At 47.3% G+C, this 23,847-nt stretch overlaps 1 protein-coding gene across 2 annotated transcripts in view; it reads left to right on the forward strand.

Annotated features, from left to right (window-relative positions):
• Window positions 1–23,458, forward strand: part of haus5 (HAUS augmin-like complex, subunit 5) — a 57,143-nt gene extending 33,685 nt beyond the window's left edge. For both annotated transcript variants that reach the window (XM_072266236.1, XM_072266235.1), the window contains exons 15-20: window positions 6,149–6,229; window positions 6,888–7,033; window positions 9,938–10,049; window positions 13,092–13,230; window positions 14,223–14,355; window positions 20,761–23,458. In XM_072266236.1, the coding sequence (XP_072122337.1) occupies window positions 6,149–6,229; window positions 6,888–7,033; window positions 9,938–10,049; window positions 13,092–13,230; window positions 14,223–14,355; window positions 20,761–20,932 (783 nt within the window). In that variant the 3' untranslated portion in view covers window positions 20,933–23,458. The remainder of the gene's footprint in view (window positions 1–6,148; window positions 6,230–6,887; window positions 7,034–9,937; window positions 10,050–13,091; window positions 13,231–14,222; window positions 14,356–20,760) is intronic.
• Window positions 23,459–23,847: the final 389 nt, after the last annotated feature.

The following is a 23,847-nucleotide window of genomic DNA, read 5'->3' on the forward strand; positions in this document are numbered from 1 at the left end:
ATGCTCACCCACTGAGAGAGCTAACACCTGACCAGGTTCACTACCCAGTACTGGATCCAGTGTGGCCTGTCAACGTACTTAGTCACGAATCCTTGAACATATCTAAAACTTCTCAGCCCCATTGAAACTTTTTGCACTAAGAAGGTATCAATCACTATTAGGGAAGTTGAAGTCATGCATGACAACAACCCTGTTATTTCTGTATCTTTCTACGATCTACCTACTTATCTGCTCCTCAGTGTCTCTTACTTTTGGGGGGGTCTAGAGAATGCTCCCAACAGAATGATTGCTCCCTTCCTCTTTCTGACTACCACTCATATTGACTTAGATGATCCCTCCATAACGTTGTCCCTTTCTGCAGCTGCGATACTATCCCTGACACAATGGACTTTTAGCATCGTAAATCAGCGAGTTGTTTAAGTCTCCCCTCTTGCTGTGAAAGGGAGACATCTTTTTCCTTTATTGGGAGGGGGGGAGAGAGAGCCTGTGGTATGTCGAATTACCGGGTGAATGAGTAGTCTTTGGGGTACTGCAAGTCTGTGTCTTTATTGATGCTTTGCTGCACGCTTGGGTGCTCGGTGGGGGGGGGGGGCACCGATGCATTTTTTTGCTAGTGGGGGAGGGGGGATCATTGCTTTGCTGCTTATGTGTGGGAGGGGGAGTTGGGAGCTTTGGGGTTCTAAAATTTAACTGTCATTATTCGGGCACTCCTCTGTTTTTGTGCAAAGAAAAAGAATTTCAGGATGTATACTGTATACATTTCTCTGACATTAAATGTACCTTTGAGAGCTTTGATTATCAATTGAAACATCGAAATCCCGGAACATCCAGCAGCCTTTCTTGCCCTTGTGACAGACAAGTCTCTGTAACGGCCACAATGTTGTAATTCCATGTACTGATCCATGCTCAAGTTCATCACCCTTAATCCTAATACTTTTTGCATTAATGTTGTGGAGAACCATCAGGATGCTAGAGTTCCATCTACTACCACCCTTAAAATTAATACTTCCCACCCTATGAATTGGCAAGAGCAATGACGCAAAAACAAAAGGAATACTGGGGTCGTGTTCATAGGTTCATGGACTTTTGAGAAATCTGATAGCAGAGGGGAAGAAGCTTTTCTTGATTCACGAATGTGGGTCTTCAGGCTCCTGTACCACCTCCATGATGGTAGTAATGAGAAGAGGGCGTGTCCCAGATGGGGAGGATTCTTGGTGAAGGATGCTGCCGCCTTCTGGCCCTGCCCCTTGATGCCCGTGATGGTGGGGAGGGTTGTGCTCGTGATGGATCTGGTTGAGTCTACGACCCTCTGCAGCCTCTTGTGATCCTGTGCATTGGAGCCTTCATACCAGGCAGTGATGCAGCCGGTCAGAATGCTCTGTGCCATACATCTGTAGTAATTTGCAAAAGTCACTGGGGATATACCAAATCTGCCTGCATGTGGACTGTATCCCCTCCATAACTACCTGTGTAATTACCTCTTAAACACCTCTATCATATCAGCCACACCTGGCAGCTCATTCCAGGCACCCAACACTCTCTGTGAAATAAAACTTGTCCACACATTTCCTTTGAACTTTTCCCCTCTCAACTTAAAAACATGGCCTCTAGTATGAGATATTTTGACCCTGGGGAAAAGATTCTGACTGTGTGGACAGAAATAATTCACGGAGTCTGGGGTTCACCTTCAGAACAAAGTTCCTTTTTCTTACCGGCTGATGTCTACAGGGGAGCCACTTGTCAAACGGATGCTCCCCGAATAAAGCTTTCTTTATTCTTATACTATTTCTTAATCTATTTCCTCCCCCACCCCCACTATCTCTACCTGCCTTGCACTGTATGTACATAAAGTGAGATAAGACTTTTGCAGTGTTGAGCTTCAGAACCTATGTTTTATGTGAGGTGTGTGCAGTTCAGCTTGTACCTTGTATGTCCAGGGAGATCCCCAGGTATGGGTAAATAGCTCCACTGCCTTGTGGGCAGCCATGGGAGAGATGAACGCTGTGGGAATAAACCCAGACAGTAAATCCAGAGTGGAGCCCCTAAGGCGGCTGGACGTTACTGAACAGCCTTCCAGCAGCTGCTGGTGCCAAACATATTGCTTCATAAGCTTTTCTTTGAACTACACTGGTGAGGCCGAGAGGGGATCTTGACAACTGGGCATCTCAGGATCTCCATACCTTCTGCCCAGGCTTGCGATGATGTTCGTTATCACCCACCACCAAACAGGGAGGGGTAGCACCTCTGGTGGGGGGGCGGTGTTGCGTGTCAATTCTGGGGCAGCTCAGTCACCTTTGGCTCTGAGTAACTGTTTGCACGTGATGGCGGCTGCACCCTGATACACAGCTTCAACAGGCGGGCTAGGTGAGTGTAGTAGGAGGCCAACCCCCTCCCTGGCGAGATAGGGACATGGCATGTGAAGTCAGCTCTGGCAGAGATCCCACGACCAGGGAGTTGATTCTACAAAGCTGTCTAGAGAGTGAGGGACATGACGAGACACAGAAGAAGTCATGGTCATCCACTGCAACCAAGGAAGACCCAGGTGGTGACGTCTACTCGTACCACTGGACCCGAACTTCCAAGGTCGACAGTGTGGAACTGCACCCCATGCAATGACTTTTTCTTTTTAAAAACTCTCCCACACAGGTCTCCTGTCATTGTATGTCGTATCGAACAACTCCTGTACTGGAGTTTTAGGAGGTTGTTGCTAGGCTAGTGGTGGTAGTGATGCAGTCACTCGAGCCGAGTATGATCTCCTCGAGTGGATGTGGAGGCCGATCCGGGATTGACATATTCTGGTTCAGTGTGGGCAAGAGTGAGTGGTGGCAGCCTCTCCTTTCACAGCTTGATCTCATGTAGCACAGCTCCCTCTTGAACAGATTTCCTCCGGGTGTATCTATTGAGTGCAATGTCTTCCCAGTTTTTAGATGTAATGGTGACTTTCTTTAGATTGATTCTGATATGATCTTTGAAGCATTTTCTTTGCCTCCTAGGGGCTCACTGACCTTCCGTCAACTGGAGAGTAAAGGATCTGTCTGGGGAGACTCAGACAGAGCTAAGCTAGTAACCAGGCATGAGTTCACTGTGGTTCACTTTAGCAAGTTGTTATAGCTGGGGATGATAACAGTGACAGGCTCCCACTGCCCATTAAATTTCTCAATGATGTGCATCGCAAGTCGCCTCTGACGACTAAGTCCAGCTCCTGGCTTTCACCTGTGGCTTAGCTACTAAGCCAGGCAGAACTGTTTCTACTGACAGAAGAAGGAGCAAAGGTGCGTTACTGGTGCCTTAAAGCTAGTCACTTTGGGAAGCTGGGGCTTGTTAGCTCATTTAAGAGAAGGAAAACCCATTTCAAACCTCCTCCCTTATGGCTATATCCACTCATAGGGAAGGCTTTAGGAGTAAACCTCGAAGGAAAGTTCGGAGCTGGAGTCCCTAAGGCAGTCTCACCTTGAGTTCAACACTGACTGGCATCTCCTGTGATGCCACTGATGCCAAACTGTATTGCTCTCTGTCGTTCCTTTGGATTCATCAGCTTGCTCTCCATATGGTACTGCCCTGGCTTGTATTTCACGTAGACAACTAGGACAAAACAACCACGGCAGAACCCCAGCAATGAAGCTGCCTACCTTAGCATACAGTTTATGGCTAGAGATGGTTGAGCCTGTTACAAATTTACAGCACCTGGTACCTAAGGCAGTCCTACGTTGTGCAGAGTGAGCATGTGATGGGGCGATGTGGAGGGAGTTTCTCTCCATGTCTAACCCCAGGAGTGTGTGATGGGACAGTGTGGAGGAAGATTCACTCAGTGTCTGGCCCTGGGAGTATGTGATCAGCCTATTGAATCTGCTCTGCAATTCATTCATGACTAATTTATTTTCCCTCTTAAACCCTTTCTCCTGCTCTCTTCCCATAATCTGTGATGTCCTGACTGATCAGGAACCTGTGAACCTCCGCTTGGCCTCCACAGCCATCTCTGGCAATGAATTCTACAGATTTGCCATCCTCTGATTAAATATATTCCTCCTCATCTCTGTTTTATAGGGAGGTTCTTGTATTCTGAGGCTGTGCCTTCTGGTCCCAAACTCCTACACTTCGGGAACATCCTCTTCACATCTACTCCATCCAGGCCTTTCCATATTCGGTCAGTTTCTGGGTGAATTTCTTCTATGCTTTCTACATCGATACCACATTCTCCTTTTGTGTAGTGGTGTAGGAGGAACGAAGACAGATTCAGTGGAAGAGCTTGGTGTTGAAAATGAAATTGGTTGGTTATTGTCACATGTACCGAGATACAGTGAAAAGTTTGTCTTGTGTGCTGTTCATCCAGATCAGATCAGTACATAGTGCATTGAGATGGATATTGGAGAACACATAAAGTGCTGGAGGAACTCAGCAAATTGGGCAGCATCTGTGGAAAGGAATAAACAGTCAATATTTTGGGCTGAGACCCTTCGATAGAACACTTGTGTGTATTTTTATTTCTTTCCATAGATGCTGCCTGACCTGGTGAGTTTCCTCCAGATTTTGTGTGCGCTGTGCAAGATCTCCAGCATCTACAGAATCTCTTGTGTTTGAGATGGGTATTGGAATTGGTTTATTATTGTCACACATGCCGAGATCCAGTGGAAAGTATGTCTTGCATACTGTTCATACAGATCAGATCATTGCATAGTACTTTGAGACACAACAAGGTAAAACAACAACAGAATGCAGGATAAAGTGTTACAGAGAAAGTGCAGGCGGTGCGGTGTAAGATTATAATGAGGTACAGTACATATAAGGTGCCCAGGACCTTTTCACAGTATTCGTCAATGTGGAGCGGAGAGCAACTTTGTACACCTGGCGGGAGCAAAGAATGTTGGGAATGGCGAGGGAAGAGCACTGTGGGAGGGGTGTGGAACAGGTGGCAGAGGAGGAGAGCAAGGGGCAACGTGGATGCAGGCACGCTCAGCCCTCAGACACCAGGCAAGGTCATTGGATTCCAAACACTTGGTTTATTGATGATTACAGAATGTCTCTGTGTTGCTCCCCACTCCATCCCCTCTCCCTTCCCATTTTCCCCACCATGATTCTCATGTCCCTGCCCCCTTCCCACACTCAGTCCATAATAGGTACCCAAGTCGGAATCAGATTTATCATCACTCGCATATGTCATAAAATTTGTTTTTATTTTGGCAGCAGCAGTACATAAAATTACAGTACTACAGTACAACGCAAAGTCTTAGGCACCCTAGTTATATATAGTGCCCATAAAAAGTGTTCACACCCTTGGAAGTTTTCATGTTATGTTGTTTTATAACATTGAGTCATAGTGGATTTAATTTGGCTTTTTTGACACTCATCAACAGAAAAAGACTCTTGTGTCAAAGTAAAAACAGATCTCTACAAAGAGATCTGAATTAATTGCAAATATAAAACAAAATAATTAATTGCATAAGTATTCATCCCCTTCAAGTCAGTATTTAGTAGATGCACCTTTGGCAGCAATTACAACCTTGGGTCTGTGTGGATAGGTCTGTATCAGCTTTACACATCTCGACACTGCAATTTTTCCTCATTCTTCTTTACAAAACTGCTCAAGCTCTGTAAGATTGCATGGGGATCGTGAGTGAACCGCCCTTTGCAAATCCAGCCACAAATTCTCAATTGGATTGAGGTCTGGACTCTGACTTGGCCACTCCAGGACATTAACTTTATTGTTTTTAAACCATTCCTGAGTAGCTTTGGCTTTATCTTGGGGTCATTGTCTTGATGGAAAACAAATCTCTCTCAAGTCTAATTAAAAAAATGCCTAATTAAATCCACTGTGATTAAATGTTGTAAAACATTAAAACATGAAAAATTCCAAGGGTGGTGAATACTTTTTTATAGGCACTGTATATATGTGCCTAAGATTTTTGCATGGTACTTTATATGGTGAGGTTGAGAATCCACCTAGGGAACTATTCACGAGACTGATAACAGTAGGATAGAAGATGTCTTTGAGCCTGGTTGTACATGTTTTCAGGCAGGCATTCGGAAGGTAAGACTGACAGGATGCTGAGGACTTGGCTTGGCTGGACAGGGCACACAGAGTCAGTCTCGAGTCAATGCTTCAAGTGGTCTACTCTTGATCTGTGATGGGCTCTAACTGTTCTGCTTTCAGGATGTTAAACAGGACCTCGTACGGGCTTTGGTGAAAGGCAACTCGTCTGCCAAGAGTCACTTGATGTCAACGCAGGCAGAGGTAACTCCACACCATCCTATCCCTCACACCTGGGCTCTGACAAGAAGTGAAGTTCTCCACATCACCCCACTGCACACTCCTGGGGTCAGAAACGGTGAAGTTCCCTCCACACTGTTCCATCACACAGCCCTGGGGTCAGAAACAGTGAAGTTCCCTCCACACTGTTCCATCACACAGCCCTGGGGTCAGACACTGTGAAGCTCCTTCCACAACATCCCATTGCAGACTCCTGGGGTCGGACACTGTGAATCTCCCTCCACACCACCTCATCATACACTCTCGGGGTCGGACACAGAGTGAAGCTCCTTCCACATTGTCCCACCGCAGACTCCTGGGGTTGGACGCTGTGAAGCTCCCTCCGCACCATCCCATCACCCACTCGTGGGGTCAGATAAAGAGTGAAGCTCCCTGCACACTGTCCAATCACCCACTTGTGGGGTCAGACACAGAGAGAAGCTCCCTCACAAACTGCCTGGTTCCAGCTAGCTGATAGTTCCTCATTTCCACAAATCTATTGCTGGTGGCCGTATCTTCAGCTCCCCGGACCCCAGGGGTCTGGAACTCCCTCTTTAGGCCAAGGCTGTCATGGGGTTCATGCCGTAGGTGTATCAATCTCATGGGGACCCTGGCAGATCCATTCTCCTCCTTCATGTTGCAGATCATCTTGTTCAGGGACCAGGACCTACAGCAGCACAAGAATATAGTCCGTGGACTGACCGAGCATCTACATGACTCCATCAGCCGCGAGCTGAAACTCTTCTCATCTGTCTCCCTGCCCTGCCTGGACCGCAGGCTCCTTGCTGGGTCAGTGTTTTCCCCCTCCTGAACGTATCGAGTTCGCACTGCATAGGTAGGGGTGAGGTAGTCCAGTCACAGCTGGTTTGCAGCTCCAAGGTCCCAACCTCCAGCTCTGTGTGTCTGTGTCCTATCCCCCAGTGAGGGTCAGTGTGTGTGTGTGTGTGTGACCCATCCCCCCAGTGAGGGTCAGTGTGTGTGTGAGTGAGACCCATCCCCCAGTGAGGGTCAGTGTGTGAGAGTGACCCATTTCCCAGTGAGGGTCAGTGTGTGAGAGTGATCCATCCCCCAGTGAGGGTCAGTGTGTGTGTGTGTGTGTGTGACCCATCGCCCCAGTGAGGGTCAGTGTGTGAGAGTGACCCATCCCCCAGTGAGGGTCTGTGTGTGTGTGTGTGTGACCCATCCCCCAGTGAGGGTCAGTGTGTGTGTGTGAGAGTGACCCATCCCCCAGTGAGGGTCTGTGTGTGTGTGTGTGTGACCCATCCCCCAGTGAGGGTCAGTGTGTGAGAGTGACCCATCCCCCAGTGAGAGTGTGTGTGTGAGACCCATCCCCCAGTGAGGGTCAGTGTGTGTGTGTGAGAGTGACCCATCCCCCAGTGAGGGTCTGTGTGTGTGAGACCCATCCCCCAGTGAGAGTCAGTGCGTGTGTGTGAGAGTGACCCATCCCCCAGTGAGGGTCAGTGTGTGTGTGCGAGAGTGACCCATCCGCCAGTGAGGGCCTGTGTGTGTGTGTGTGTGACCCATCCCTCAGTCAGGGTCAGTGTGTGTGTGTGTGTGTGCGAGAGTGACCCATCCCCCAGTGAGGGTCTGTGTGTGTGAGACCCATCCCCCAGTGAGGGTCAGTGTGTGTGTGAGAGTGACCCATCCCCCAGTGAGGGTCAGTGTGTGTGCGCGACAGTGACCCATCCCCCAGTGAGGGCGTGTGTGTGTGTGTGTGTGTGTGTGTGACCCATCCCCCAGTGAGGGTCAGTGTGTGTGAGTGACCCATCCCCCAGTGAGGGTCTGTGCGTGTGTGTGACCCATCCCCCAGTGAGGGTCAGTGTGTGTGTGTGTGTGTGACCCATCCCCCAGTGAGGGTCTGTGTGTGTGTGTGACCCATCCCCCAGTGAGGGTCAGTGTGTGTGTGTGTGACCCATCCCCCAGTGAAGGTCAATTTGTGTGTGTGAGAGAGACCTCAGACAGATACAGACACAGAATCCAATCACTGGATTCTGGCCCATTGACACTGCACTGGGGAAGAGAATAGATACATGCTCATGTTGATTAGAGAGACAGTTTCTGCCCTTGCAAGAATGCACACACTATATGCTGAGAGGGGAGGGAGGCATACTATTTGAGCTGTAGGTGATGGAGGGTGAGCTGTGGGAAAGGGTCTCTGTCGTCTCTCATTCCTGTCTTGATGAAGGGTCTCAGCCCAAAACAGTGACTGTTCATTTCCCTCCATAGATGCTGCCTGACCTGAGTTCCTCCAGTATTCTGAGATAAATATAGCTGTTTATTGGTAACCATTGACAATATCAGCGTGAGATCAGGAAAGGCATGAAGTGCACCTGAATTGCTGGCATATGCCGTGAAATCTGTTGTTTTGCAGCAGCAGTACTTTGCAATCCATAATTTGAAAACTATAATGATAATTAGAAGTGCATATATAAAATAAATTAAATCAGTGGTGCTAAAATAGAGAACGAAAGGTGAGGTAGCATTCATGGATTTGTCCACTGTTCAGAAATCTGATAGCAGAGGGAGAAGAAGCTGTCACTGAAATATTGGTTGTGCATTTTCAGTCTCCTGATGGTAGCAATGAAAAGAGGTGATGGGGATCCGTAATGACAGATGCTGTATTTTTGCTCATTGCCTTTTGAAGGTGTCCTGGATTCTGGGGAGGCTTGTGCCCGTGATTACAACTTTCTGCAACTTTTTCTGATCCTTTGTAGTGGCCCCTCCTTAACCAGCCGGTGATGCAACCAATTAATGAATGCTGTCCACAGTACATCTGTAGAAGCTCCTCAAACTCCTAAAGGAATATGGCTGTTGCCGTGCCGCCTTTGTAATTGATCAATATGTTGGGTGTGGTAGAGATCTTCAGAGATGTTGACACCCAGGAACTTGAAACTGTTCACCCTTTCCACCGTTGATCCCTCGATGAGGTCTGGTGTGTGTTCCCTTGACTTCCCCTTCCTGAAGTCCGCAATCAATTCCTTGGTCTTACTGAGACTGAGGGCAAGGGTGTTGTTGAGACACCAATCAACTAGCCGACCTACCTCACTCCCGTACACCACCTCATCACCTTTTGAAATTCTGCCAACAATAGTTGTGTCATCGGCAAATCTGTAGATGGTGTTTGAGCTGTGCCTAGCCACACAGTCGTGGGTGTAGAGAGAGTAGAGCAGTGGCTAAGCATGCATCCTTGAGTCGTGGCAGTGTTGATTGTTAGTGAAGGGGAGATGTTATTTCTGATCCGCACTGACTGTGGTCTCTGACCAACTCTTGTTTTAGCATATTGTTAAAGGTCAGTCCCTCCCACTGATTACACAGGTCACTGTTGTCACTTTATATTCTGGCTCGTTCTACAGTCAGGAACTGTCCCTCAACACTGTAACAAGATGGGGTGTATTTTGGGTGTCTGGAGTTTTCATAAACTTTTGGAACTGACAGCAATATTGAATATTTGAAGGGTGAAACTGGCATGCACACACACAGACTGACACCAACAGACATAGATGTACAGGTGAAGACAGGCGCACAGACGGACACACAAGTCTTCTGAGCCAAGAGTGATATCCTTCGTTACCAGTTGCATGGGTTGGGAGCTGCTGACTGTCTCCGTCTCCACCCCACCCCTCCGTACTGCCCATCAGCACCCCCGGCTGCCCTAGCTGCTTCACTGTGTTGATGTGTGTGCTTCTTCTCCAGGTCTCAGAGGGTTCCCGCGCACACCCTGTCAATCCACAGAATGGAGAGCTCAATGAACAACCCACAGTTTTACCAGCGCCTCATGGACCTGCTTTCATTCCCCCTCTACAAGGTCGGTTCGCAAATGCTTTATTGGATGAAGAGTAGTCATATTTCTCACGTGTGTCGAAACACACAGTGAAATGCATCGTTTGCACCAAGGATGTGCTGGGAGCAGTCCACGGGTGTCACCATGCTTCCAGCACCAACATAGCTTGTCCACAGCTTACTAACCCTAACCCGCCTGTCTTGGGAATGTGCGGGAGGAATCCCGCTTGGTCACAGGAGAATGTACAATTCCTTACAGATAGTGGCAGGAATTGAACCCCAATCGCTGGCACTGTAGTAGTGTTACACTAACCACTGCGCTACATGCACCAATGTCACACGTAACATTTTCTTCGTAAGCCCATCGCCCCTGCTGGACCATAAACCGTCAACAACAGCTCACCAGGTTCCTCTGTCCTGGGTCCATAGAAGATTGACCTGCCCTGTTTTCACCACACGACTTCATAGGTTGTCTAGGTCAAGATCCTTCCTCTCCCAGGGATGAGGTCTTTGGAACTTCTGTTGGCATTTCTATAGCTCTGGGCTTTTACAGGAGGGGGGTGCTAGCCCCATGCCCACCCCTTCTCCTTTCGCAGCTGGGCTTGGGGTCTTCTGTGGTGGAGCTCACATGTAACATAGAATGAAAAATGAGTTTCGCCCGCCATCCATACAGACGGCAGTACAACAGTGTGGCGAGGCAATACATTGGAAAAGCTATAACAATGCAGAATTAGAGTCACAGAGAGAACGCAGTGCAATAGACACTAAAGTGCAAGTGCCAGGGAGCTAGATTGTACGATCAAGAGTGCATCTCATCATACTAGGGGACCATTCAAGCGACTTCGAGCCCGTTGGTACCTGCTTTCAGGCGTTTGTATCTGCTGCCCGATGGGAGGCGGGAGAGGGAAGAATGTGCAGAGGGGTCTTTGATTATGCTGGTTGCATTACTGAGGCAGTAAGAAGTGTAGAGAGAGTTCACGGGGTGGAGGGGGGGTGGGGAAGCTAATTTCTGTGAAGGTACACATCTTGTCCTTATAACTGCTCCAATACTGTGCGGGTATTATTAACATGCCAGTATTAATCACGGAGTTAGAATGTAGAACCGTACAACACAGGAACAGGCACTTCGACTCACCATTCCTTACATATCTAAGAAACTCTTGAACACCTCTATTGTATCTGAATCCACCACTGCCAGTCCCGACAGCGCATTCCAGGCACCCACGACTCTCTGTAACAAAATAAACTGGGCTTTGAAATTACCCCCTCTCACCTTAAGTGCCACCCTCTGGTGTTAGACATTGAGACCCTGGGGGAGAAAGACTGACTGCCTTAATCTATGCTTCTTCTAATATTCTAATTAGTGACTATCATACTCTTATAAACTTCTATCAGGTCTCATCACAGCCTCCACTGTTTCAGAGAAAATAATCCAAGTTTGTCCAACCCCATCCTCTCCAAAGACTCCACATCCTTTCTGTAATGGGACAGCCAGAACTGAATACAATACTCTGGATGTTTTATAAAGTTGCAACATCACTTACTGACGAATGAACTCAGATGGTCAACTAATAAAGGCAAGCATGCCATTTGCCGCCTTAACCTCCCTTTCAACCTGTCCAGCCAAAGTTAGATAAAACCTTGCACTGGGACACTGCTGGAATAGGTAGACAGGGTGGTGCAGAAGACATTTGGCACTCTGCCCTTCATCATTTAGGGCAATGAGTACAGCAGTTGGGATGTCATGTTTCAGCTGTACAGGACATTGTGGAGACCACTGTTGGAGTTTTGTGTGCTGTTCTGGTTACCAGCTATGGGAAGGATGTCATTAAGCTGTAAAGGGTGCAGGAAAGAGTCACAAAGATGTAGCCCGGACCATAAGATGTAGGAGCAGAATTGAGCCATTTGGCCCAGATAGTCTGCTCTGCCTTTTCATCATGGCTGATCCATTTCCCCTCAGTCCCAACGTCCTGCCATCTCCCCGTATCCCTTCATGCCCTGACTAGTTAAGAATCTATCAGCCTCTGCCTTAAATATATCCAGTGACTTGGCTCCACAGCCACCTGTGGCAACGAATTCCACAGATTCACCACTCACAAACTAAAGAAATTCCTGCATCTCTTCCAAATGGGGCTCTATTCGGAGGCTGTGTCCTCTGGGACTCCCACACCATAGGAAGCATCCTCTTCACATCCTCGCTATTAAGGCCTTTCAACATTCGATAGGTTTCAGTGAGGTACCCAGTATTCTTCTGAATTCCTGTGAGTATAGGCCCAGAGCCATTAAACGCTGTCCATATGATAAGCCTTTCAGTCCCAGAAGTGAAGGGGGCTAATAGAGTTTTATAAAACCATGAGGGGCTCGGATAAAGGGGACAGTCATAGACTTTCCCTCCAGGGTAGGGGAGTCTAAAACTAGAGGGCACAGGCTTAAGGTGAGAGGGGAAAGATTTAAAAGGAAAGTTTTTCCACATGGAAGGTAATGGGTTTCTGGAACAAAAGAAGTAAGTGATAGAGACAGGGATATTAACAGCTTTTTAAAAGACTCTTGGACAGGTTCATGGATAGGGAAGGTTTGGAGAGATGTGGGCCAAACTCGGCAAATGGGACTGTAAATCAGGAGTGTGATGAGACACTCTTCACTTGCCTGGGTGGAGTTAGTCCTTGCACTCCACATCCACCACGTTACCTGGCCTGCACCGACAGGTCAGGAGTGTGATAGGGCACGCCCTACTTGCCTGGGTGAAGTTGGCAGTCCTTGCACTCCACGTTACACAGGCAAATGGAACCAGGTCACCTGGTCAGCACAGGCAAGTTGGGCTAAAGAACCTCTTTCCACGCAGAATGACTGACTCTCAAACACACATGGGAAGTGGGAAGAGTCCCTGAGCAGGGCACCGAAGCACCTCTCATGCGGGGAGATTGAGGGCAGGATGAATCAGTCATGGAGCTGGAGTGGGAACAGGACCTTCGAGCGCCAGGAAATAGCATTTTGTCCGGAAGCAGGCTGCAGGATGTTGGGGTGGAGAGCCTGGACAGACTCTGACTGAGACTGCCCTCTTCCACAGGCTCCTGAACATCTGATCGATGAGGCAGCTGAGAGGAAGATGGAGAGGGAAGCCCTGCAGATGCTGCTGGGCCAGCAGAGAGAGGCGCTGGAGGCTGTACAACAGCGGCGGGCAAACCTGTCAGTCACTGACACCCAGGGTGAGTCACAGAACCAGGCCACAAGAGGTGGATGCAGTACTGCCCCCTCCCCTGCCATTCACAGTGATCCCCACCTCGTGAAATCCTGTTACTGTCACTCAGTGCTCTGACGTGGGGCAAGGGCTGTGGTGTGTGGTGTCCGACGGCTGGGGTGAGGAAGCAGGGATCAGTGGTTTTGGTGACAGGAATGGGGTGAATCTCTGACCCTGCGACATCGAGATGAACTTTATTTCCCACCAACTGTCCCCTCCTTAATGTTCCTCCCCATTCTGGGGAATTTTGATGGGAGATGGATCTGATCTGGATGCCTTGTGGTTCACCTCCCTCGTCACCACTCCTTCAATAGACAATAGGTGCAGGAGTAGGCCATTCGGCCCTTCGAGCCAGCACCACCATTCACTGTGATCATGGCTGATCATCCACAATTAGTATCCTTTTCCCGCCTTCTCCCCATATCCCTTCACTCCGCTATCTTTAAGAGCTCTAACTCTTTCTTGAAAGAATCCAGAGAATTGGCCTCCACTGCCTTCTGAGGCAGAGCATTCCACAGAACCACAACCCTCTGTGTGAAAAAGTTTTTCCTCAACTCCGTTCTAAATTGTCTACCCCTTATTCTTAAATTATGGCCACTGGTTCTGGACTCCCCCAACATCGGGAACATGTTTCCTGCCTCGAGCGTGTCCAATCCCTTAATAATCTTATATGTTTCAATCAGATCCTCTGTCATCCTTGTAAATTGCAGTGTATACAACCCCAGTTGCTCCAATCTTTCAACATATGACAGTCCCTCCATCCCTTCATCACTTCTTCCCTCCCGTCCATCCCACAGTGTGGCACTCTCTCACTTCCAGAGGGGTGGGGAACTGAGATAACATTGATTCCTGTCAAGGCCCCGAAATCAGGGTTGGGAAGTGGTCGGGTAAGTGTCTCCCGGTGACTGGTGCGTGCTTTGCCCCCGGCTCATGATGCTGATTGGTCTGCCCTCTCCCTAGCCCTGGTGGAACGTGTGCGGGAACTGGACGAGCGCTGTGTGAGGGAGACCATCCCAGCCATCCACAGAATACTCGAACAGTGCCAGCAGGCTCTCAACTTCACCCACACCCTGAACCAGGATATCAATGACTGGTGAGTGTCAAATTCTGGCTCGGTTACTTTTGCCACTTGGATATCAGGTCAGGTTTAATTGCCATTCAATTGCCGTACACATGAATACAGTCAAATGAAACGGTGTTTCTCCAGGGCTCAGGTGCAAAACACAGAACCAACAGTCATCACAGTGCACAGCACATGTCATTGGGGGTCAATGTTGAATATTGCATCCTGGCTGTCCACGCGATACGCAAGCCAGGGCAGGATGATATGGAGAGCAAGCTGTTGCCTATGCAGCAGGCTCCCCCTCTCCATGCAGCCGATGAACGCAAAGCAATGGCAGCGACCGATTATGGCATCAGTGGCAACGCAGGAATTGTTAGTCAGCATTAAACGCAACGTAGGACTACCTTAGGGACTCCAGCTCTGGGTTTTTCTCTTAGTTTACTTCCGAAGCCTTCTCCGTAAATAGGTATAGCCACAGAGCAGAGGAGGTTTGAGATCCACGCAAAATGCTGGTGGAACACAGCAGGCCAGACAGCATCCATAGGAAGAAGCACAGCCGATGTTTTGGGCCGAGACCCTTCGTCAGGACTAACTGAAAGAAGAGATAGTATGGCTTGCTGCGTTCCACCAGCATTTTGTGTGTGTTGCTTGAATTTCCAGCATCTGCTGATTTCCTTGTGTTTGAGATCAGAGTTTTACTTCTCCAAAATGAGCTGCCAACCACGGCTGACAAGCCATGTGCCTGAAGCAACTGGTTTTATAGAACATAGACTAGTACAGCACAGTACAGGCCCTTTGGCCCACAATGTTGTGCCGACCCTTTAACCCTGCCTCCCATATAACCCCGCCCACCTTAAATTCCTCCATATACCTGTCTAGTAGTCTCCTAAGTTTCACTAGTGTATCTGCCTCCACCACTGACTCAGGCAGTGCATTCCATGCACCACCACTCTCTTGAGTAAAAAACCTTTCTCTAATATCCCCCTTGAACTTCCCACCCCTTACCTTAAAGCCATGTCCTCTTATATTGAGCAGTGATGCCCTGGGAAAGAGGAGCTGACTGTCCACTCTATCTATTCCTCTTAATATCTTGTATACCTCTATCATGTCTCCTCTGATCCTCTTTCTCTCCAAAGAGTAAAGCCCGAGCTCCCTTAATCTCTGATCATAATGCATACTCTCTAAACCAGGCAGCATCCTGGTAAATCTCCTCTGTATCCTTTCCAATGCTTCCACATCCTTCTTATAGTGAGGCGACCAGAACTGGACACAGTACTCCAAGTGTGGCCTAACCAGAGTTATATGCAGTTGCATTATTACCTCACGACTCTTAAACTCTGTCCCTCGACTTATGAAAGCTAACACCCCATAAGCTTTCTTAACTACCCTATCTACCTGTGAGGCAACTTTCAGGGATCTGTGGACATGTACCCCCAGATCCCTCTGCTCCTCCACACGACTAAGTATCCTGCCATTTACTTTGTATTCTGCCTTGGAGTTTGTCCTTCCAAAGTGTACCACCTCATACTTCTCCGGGTTGAACTCCACCTGCCACTTCTCAGCCCACTCTTGCATCCTATCAATGTCTCTCTGCAATCTTCAACAATCCGCTACACTATCCACAACACCACCAACCTTTGTGTCGTCTGCAAACTTGCCAACCCACCCTTCTACCCTCACATCCAGGTTGTTAATCAAAATCACGAAAAGCAGAGGCCCCAGAACCGATCCTTGTGGGACACCACTAGTCACAACCCTCCAATCCGGATGTACTCCCTCCACCACGACCCTCTGCTTTCTGCAGGCAAGCCAATTCTGAATCCACCTGGCCAAACTTCCCTGGATCCCATGCCTTCTGATTTTCTGAATAAGCCTACCGTGTGGAACCTTGTCAAATGCCTTACTAAAATCCATATAGATCACATCCACTGCACTACCCTCATCTATATGCCTGGTCACCTCCTCAAAGAACTCTATCAGGCTTGTTAGACACGATCTGCCCTTCACAAAGCCATGCTAACTGTCCCTGATCAGACATAACAAACAACTCGCTGGTTTATGATGTTAAAAGTCCGTTGCGTCGCCTTTTCCGAGCTCTGTGCCCAAAGATCTCTGGTCTCTGGGCACAATGCCTTAGATCTTCCATCTCCCATGACACATCGATCTCCTGCCTGGACACCGACCTCTGATCCACCACCTCATCTCCAGAGTCACGAAATCTCCGACATCGGAAGGTGAGTGAAGCTCTTAGGCTGTGCCCTTGGCGTGCCGGGTAACGGACATTGGTGAAACCCCAAGAGCGGGTCCCATTCCCGTAAAGAACCGTAGTCAGTGTGGAACTCCAGGTTAGGGTCTTCAAAAGAAACCTAAAAGGGGAAAATAGAGATATTAAAGATTGACTTAGAGCTGTTTCCGAAGATGCAAACAAAGGAGTCGCTGTTTGGTGCCATTGTCTCCTTCTAAGCTCCTCATATGTTACCATACACCATCCTGAGATTCATTTTCTTGTGCACATTTGCATAGGATCAATAAAAAACTACGTAAAGACTGATAAATAACCAATGTGCAAAAGAAGACACTGTAAATACAATAAGAAACAATAGTAATAATAAATAATACTGAGAACGTGAGTGTTGAGTCCTTGAAGATGAATCTATAGGCTGTAGAATCAGTTCTGTGTTGAGGTGAGAGAAGTTAGACCATAACACGTAGGAGCACAATCAGGCCGTTCAGCCCATCAGGTCTGCTCCATCATTTCAACATGGATGATCCATTTCTTTCTCAACCGCATTCTTCTGTCTTCTCCCTGTAACCTTTCACGTCCCGACTAATCAAGAACCTGTCACCCAATAACCTGGCCTCCAAAGTTGCCTGTGGCAATGAATTCCACGGATTCCCCACCCACTGGCTGGGGAAATTCCTTCTCGTCTCAGTTCTAAATGGATGTCCCTCTACTATCTCTGGTCCTAGATTCCCCCCACCTTAGGAAACATCCTCTCCACATCCACACTCTCTAGGCCTTTCAACATTAGATGGGTTTCAATGAGATTCCCCATCCATTCTTCTAAATTCCAGTAAGTAAAGGCCCAGAGCCATCAAACGCTCCCCAGATGATAATACTTTCATTCCCAGAGTCATTCTTACGAACCTCCTCTGAAACCTCTTCGGTGTCAGCCAGTCTTAAATAAGGACCCCAGAACCGCTCACAATGCTCCAAGTGAGGCCTCTCAAAATGAATGCTAACATTGCATTTGCCTTCCACGCCACTGACTCAACATGCAAATTAACCTTTAGGGAATCCTGCACAAGGGCTCCCAAGTTCCTTTGCACCTCAGATTTTTGTACTTTCTCTACATTTAGAAAATAGTCCACAATTATTTTTTCTTCCAAAATGCATGACCACACACTTCCCAACACTGTGTTCCATCTGCCATTTCTTTACCCATTCTCCTAATTTATCTATTCTCCTGTAGCCTCTCTACTTCCTCAAAATTGCTGTCTACTTCCTCAAAATTACTCTCTACTTCCGCTCCTCCAGCGGTCTTTGTACCATCCGTAAACTTGACCACAAAGCCATCAATTCCATCATCCAAATCATTGACACATAATGTATGTCCCAACACAGATCCCTGTGGAACACCACTAGTCACTAACCAACCAGGAAAGATTCCCTTTATTCCACTCTTTGCCTCCTGACAATCAGTCAATGCTCTATGTACGCTTGTATTTTTCCTGTAATATCATGGATTCTTAACTTGTTAAGCAGCTTCATGTGTGGCACCTTATCAAAGGTCTTCTGAAAATCCATGTCCACAACATCCACCGATTCTCTTTTGTCTATCCTGCTTGATATTTCTTCAAAGAATTCCAATAGATTTGTCAGGCTAGATTTTTCCTTAAGGGAACCATGCTGATTACAGCCTATTTTTTCATGTGCCTCCAAGTACTCCAAAACCACATCATTAGCAATTGACTCCAACATCTTCCCAACCTCTGAGGTTAGAGTAACTGGCTTATAATTTCACTTCTTCTGCCTCTCTCCCTCCTTGAAGAGTGGAGTGACATTTGCAATTTTCTATTCCTCCGGAACCATACCAGAAACAATTGATTTTTGAAAGATCATTATAATCCATAATCTCTTCATCCACCTCATTCAGAACTCTGGGGTATACACCATCTGGTCCAGGTGATTTATCTGCCTTCAGACCTTTCAGTTTCCCAAAAACCTTCTCCTGAGTAATGGCAACTTCACACACTTCTGCCCCATGACACTGTCGAACTTCCATCATACTGTTAGTGTCTTCCATAGTGAAGACTGATGCAAAATACTTATTCAGTTCATCTGCCATTTCCTTCTCCCCAATCATTACCTCTCCAGCATCATTTCCCAGCAATCTAATATCTACACTTGCATCTCTTTTTGTATATCTGAAGAAACTTTTGGTATCCTCTTTAATATTGTTGTTTAGCTTACCTTCGTGTTCTATTTTTTCCTTTTTGACTTTTTGTTGCCTTCTGTTGATTTTTTTAAAAGCTTCCCAAAATGCTCTAACTCCCCACTAATTTTTGTTGTATTATATGCTGTCTCTTTGGCTTTAACCTGTCAGCCATGGTTACGTCATCCTGCCATTAGAATATTTCTTCTTTGGGATGTATCTATCCTGCATCTTCCAAATTGCTTCCAGAAACTCCAGCTATTGTTGCTCTGCTGTCATCCCTGCCAGTGTCCCCTTCCAATCATCTTTGGCTAACTCCTCTCTCATACCTCTGTAATTCCCTTTACTCCACTGTAATACTGATAATCTGATTTTAACTTCTCCCTCTCAAATTGCAGGGTGAGGTCTTTCATATTACGAACACTAACCTCTACTGGTTCCTTTACCTTAAGCTCTTTAATCAGTTCCTGTTCATTGTCAATGCAGAATAGCTGCACTATAAGGCCAACTTGTAGGTATTCTTCAAATTCTCTCTCTTGGGTCCAGCACAAACCATATTTTCCCAATCTTGCTTGGTATTGAAATCCCCCATGACATCTCCTCAGTTTCCTATATGAGCCGAATTCAGCTCCCAGGATTCCCACATGTCACACTAAGAACACAACACAGCCCCTGGAGCCATTCTGTCTGCTCTAACTATGGATGAATGAAAAGAAACCTACCATAGACGTACCTTGCCGAAGCCTGTTTTCACCAAAGCTTGATGAGCCAAAGCCTCCCCACTCCACTCAGATAATGGCTGATCTGCACGTCCCTGCCTTATTTTTATTTGCCTTTGTTGATGCATGAGGTCTCGTGCGCTGATTTATAATGGAAGTATTTACGCAGCCTGAGATTAATTTTCCCACAGGCAGCCACGAAACAAAGATGACCATGGAACACATTCAAAGAAAAACATCAAACACACCCACATGTAAAAAAAACAAATTGCGCAAATGTCAAAGAAGAAGCACGAATGAGAAACACAGGACACAAAACACAATCCACAAAGTCATCGAAAGAGCCCAGGCACATTCAGTTCAGCTCAGTGTAGTGCTGTGTCACTTGTTATCTGCAGGCCACCCTGATCAAAATAGCAACAACGATGTTGCCGGGACTTGAGAAACTCAGTTACAGAGAAAGGTTGAATAGGTTAGGACTTTATTCCCTGGAGCGTAGAAGAATGAGGGGAACTTTGATAGAGGTATATAGAATTATGATGGGTATAGATAGAGTGAGTGCAAGCAGGCTTTTTCCACTGAGGCTAGGGGAGGAAAAAACCAGAGGACATGGGTTTAGGGTGAGGGGGGAGAAGTTTAAAGGGAACATTAGGGGGGGCTTCTTCACACAGAGAGTGGTGGGAGTATGGAATGAGCTGCCAGACGAGGTGGTAAATGCGGGTTCTTTTTTAACATTTAAGAATAAATTGGACAGATACATGGACGGGAGGTGTATGGAGGGATATGGTCCGTGTGCAGGTCAGTGGGACTAGGCAGAAAATGGTTCGGCGCAGCCAAGAAGAGCCAAAAGGCCTGTTTGTGTGCTGTAGTTTCTATGGTTATGGTTTCTAAAAGAAGTGAGCAGAAACACACCATAACATGAACTACGGAGAGTCGCATTCACAAACTGTGTTGATTAAACTTTGCCAAGACCTTGGGCTCCGCACCATCCTCCAAAAACATCAAGGAAGAGACAGACCGTTTGAATGCAGGGACCTTCCCTCTGGGAGCAGCAAGCAAGAGGTGGGGAGAGAGAGAGACCATCACACACAGACACCGTCCTGCTGCAGCAGTGAGCAAGAGGCTGTTAGACGGCACTGAACACCCAGTCGGCAAGAACTGGAGTTGATTATGGGGCAACATTGTTAAAGACTTGGATGAGTGGTGAAAGAGTGGGGTGGGGATTGTGGTAACACAACCACTGGAGAGCACTGACGGCCGTTTTCTCTCTTGCCCTGCAGGTGGGAGCAGCCTGCCCAGTTCCTAGTGCCCTGGGTGAAGAAGGAGGGGAGGAACGTGCAGGACTGGCTGCAGCGGTGGAGTCAGCTGGTGCAGAGGAGCCAAGACTACTGCCGGGAGCTGGAGAGGCAGAGACCCCCAGCTGCCCAGGACCCCCGCCAAGGCAGGCTGTAAACCTCCACTCCTGCCCATCATCCACCATACCCCACTGTCCACACACAGAACTCTTCCCTGCCACATTCCACGCATTCTCCTTTGCTCCCCAGCAGGCTTGGGCAGTGTGAGCTGCCTCCCAATGGGGACGACTGTGTCCAGTGGTCCCGGCAATAAAAGGTTGAAGGCATCAGGAAGTCTGAGTGGATCTGTGCGAGTGGTGGTGAGGAGAGGGCTATCTGCTGCGCTGCAGGATGTGTGATGAGGGGCGAGGGAAGCTGTTTGAAGCCATCGAGTAGTTGAGAGATCCATTGTATGTGGTCTGTCACTCCTGCGGAATGAGGACCCCACACTTGTCCTTTTCCACTCACCCACTGTGGTGGAGAGATGAGAGAGCACAGGCGCTGGAGACAATAAGGTGCAAGGTCATTGGTACTTTGTGAGGTCAAGAGTTCATCTTATTGTAGGTCAGTGTGGAAATGGGGTAGGGGAGTTGAAATGGTCTGTAACTGAGAGCTGGGAATGGCTGTGGTGGACAGGATCTAGGAGCTGCATGGGACGGTTGTCCAGTCTCACTAGCATCAAGGAGGCCTCATCCAGAGCATACAATACAGCGGGCGAGGTTGGTGGAGGTGCGCGTGAATCGCTGCCTCATCTGAGAGTGCCGTTTAACACCCTGGACGGTGGGGAAAGAGGAGATGTCAATTCAGCTGCGAGGGCTGAGGAAAAGTTTTAATTATTTACAGATACAGTGTGGAACAGGCCCTTCGAGCACCTAGTATAATCACAGGACGATGTACAATGACCAGTTAACCTACTAACCAGTAAGTCTTTGGACTGTGGGAGGAAACCCATGTGGCTCACAGGAAGAATCTGCAAGCTTGGAATTCCAACACTCCGAGTTGTATGTGCCAAGAGTTAGGAAGTGGTCCCTGTGAAAGGCGGTAGGGGAGGCTAGTGGGGTGAAAGTTGAGAGCTAGGGGATCCCTGTCTCTGTTCAGTTTGGAGGGAGATTAGGTGAGAGTAGTATTAGGGTAATGGCAAGAGCATGGTCCCTGCACCCTGGCTCCAGGAAAGCAACACTTCCTGAATAGGGAAATCATTTCAGGTATCCTGTAGTGGAAAGGCTCGCAGAACAGTACAGCACAGGAACAGGCCCCTGCATCCATGATGCCTGTGCCAAACACTATGCCAAAATAAACTAAATCTGTTCTGCCTGAGGGATTCATATCCCTCCATTCCTACATATTCATGTGTCTCCACCACCACGCTGGCAGCATGTTCCAGAATCTTGCACCACACATCTCTTAAACTTTCCTCCTCTCACCATAAGGATCCTCTAGTATTTGACGTTTCAAGAATCAAGATTCTTTAATATCATTGCCTGTACACAAGTGTAAGAGTGACATAATTGTTACTCCAAATCTGAAGCAGTGCAAAATCACAAAGAGCTCAATAATAATAATAAATATAAATACAAATACGTATGAAGCTTGTATACAGTACTGAGATTGATGCCAGGCTGTACTGATGGGAAATAATAAAGTAGTGGTGGGATTAGTGGGTGAAGGTGTTGATCAGTCTTACTGCTTGGAGAAAGTAACATTTTGAGTCTGGTGGTCCTGGTTTGGGTGCTACGTAGCCTCCTCCCTGCTAGGAGTAGGACAAACAGACCATGAGCAGGTGGGTTACTGGCCCTTTTCCAGCACCTTTCTGCATACATGTCTGTGATAGTGAGTAGTTTGGTGCTAGTGATGTGTTGGCAGTTTTGACTACCCACTGTAGAACTTTCCTGTCCACTACAGTACAGTTTCTGTACCGCACCTCTACGATTTCTACTGCACATCTGTTAAATGATGTGAATATAGATGTTCAAAGTCCAGCTCTCTTCAGCCTCCTCAGAGAACAGAGGAGTTTTTTGACTGTGTAGGATGTGAGAGATTGTGTGTGATGTACTCTCCCAGGAGTTTGAAACCATTCAGTTTTCACTGCTGTCAAATGACACTGGTGAATCATGGTAACGTGTTGCAGGCTGCTTACAGATCTTCTAAATATACTTCTGAGTTACTCTCACTGCATTCTGCAGTCTGTAATTTCTCCTTAAGCAACATACTTTTGAACTGTCTTAACGAACCAGTGATTTCACAATCTTGTGAACATCTCGGCAGACTTGACTGTCAAGCATGCAGGTACAGCACTTTTAATTGGATGAAGGTCCATTGCCATGACTGACAGAGAGGGAGGAGGGAAGGACTGTACGCCAAGGTAAAATGCAGAGGAATGAAACACAGCATCTTGTTAACAACTGAACAGTCACTAGAGAACAAGGCTGAGGACCTAAGGGTAAGATTGCTGTATTGGAGGGATTGCACCTGTTGTGTATTAAATATGTAAGTAATATTTGAGTAATCTTGTAACAATAATTCAATCTTGTTTCAATAATTGATATGTTTATACTATATGTATTAAAAAGTGAATTACATATGTCATCACACTAACACATGATATGTATGCATCTCACTTAAAGTAAACCCGAAGTTAGATTCATATTTGGGACTCTTGTATCGTCCTTTGAATTAGTTTAATGTTTTGAAGTTACAATACATAATAGCTGCATTCTGTGTTTCACGGAGACATGGCTTCTCAATACACCGGATGGACCGAACTGATTTGGAGAAGGCAAAAGTTGGGGGTCTGGTTTCATGATGAGCTCTTTGTGGTGCTATGATGCAGGAGTCTTGTTCCCCCTGACCTGGGACATCTGATGATTAAGTGCCGATATTTCTACTTGCTAAGAGAATTCTTCCTTTGTGATCCTGACTGCAGTTTACATACCACCAAATGCAGGTATTTGATGTACTGAGCGCTATAATTAGCAAACAAGAAACAGCCTACACTGACACCTTTCAAATCATCGTCGGGCTCTTCATGCAGGC

This window comes from Mobula birostris, chromosome 8, assembly GCF_030028105.1.
Source record: "Mobula birostris isolate sMobBir1 chromosome 8, sMobBir1.hap1, whole genome shotgun sequence".
NCBI lineage: Eukaryota > Metazoa > Chordata > Chondrichthyes > Myliobatiformes > Myliobatidae > Mobula > Mobula birostris.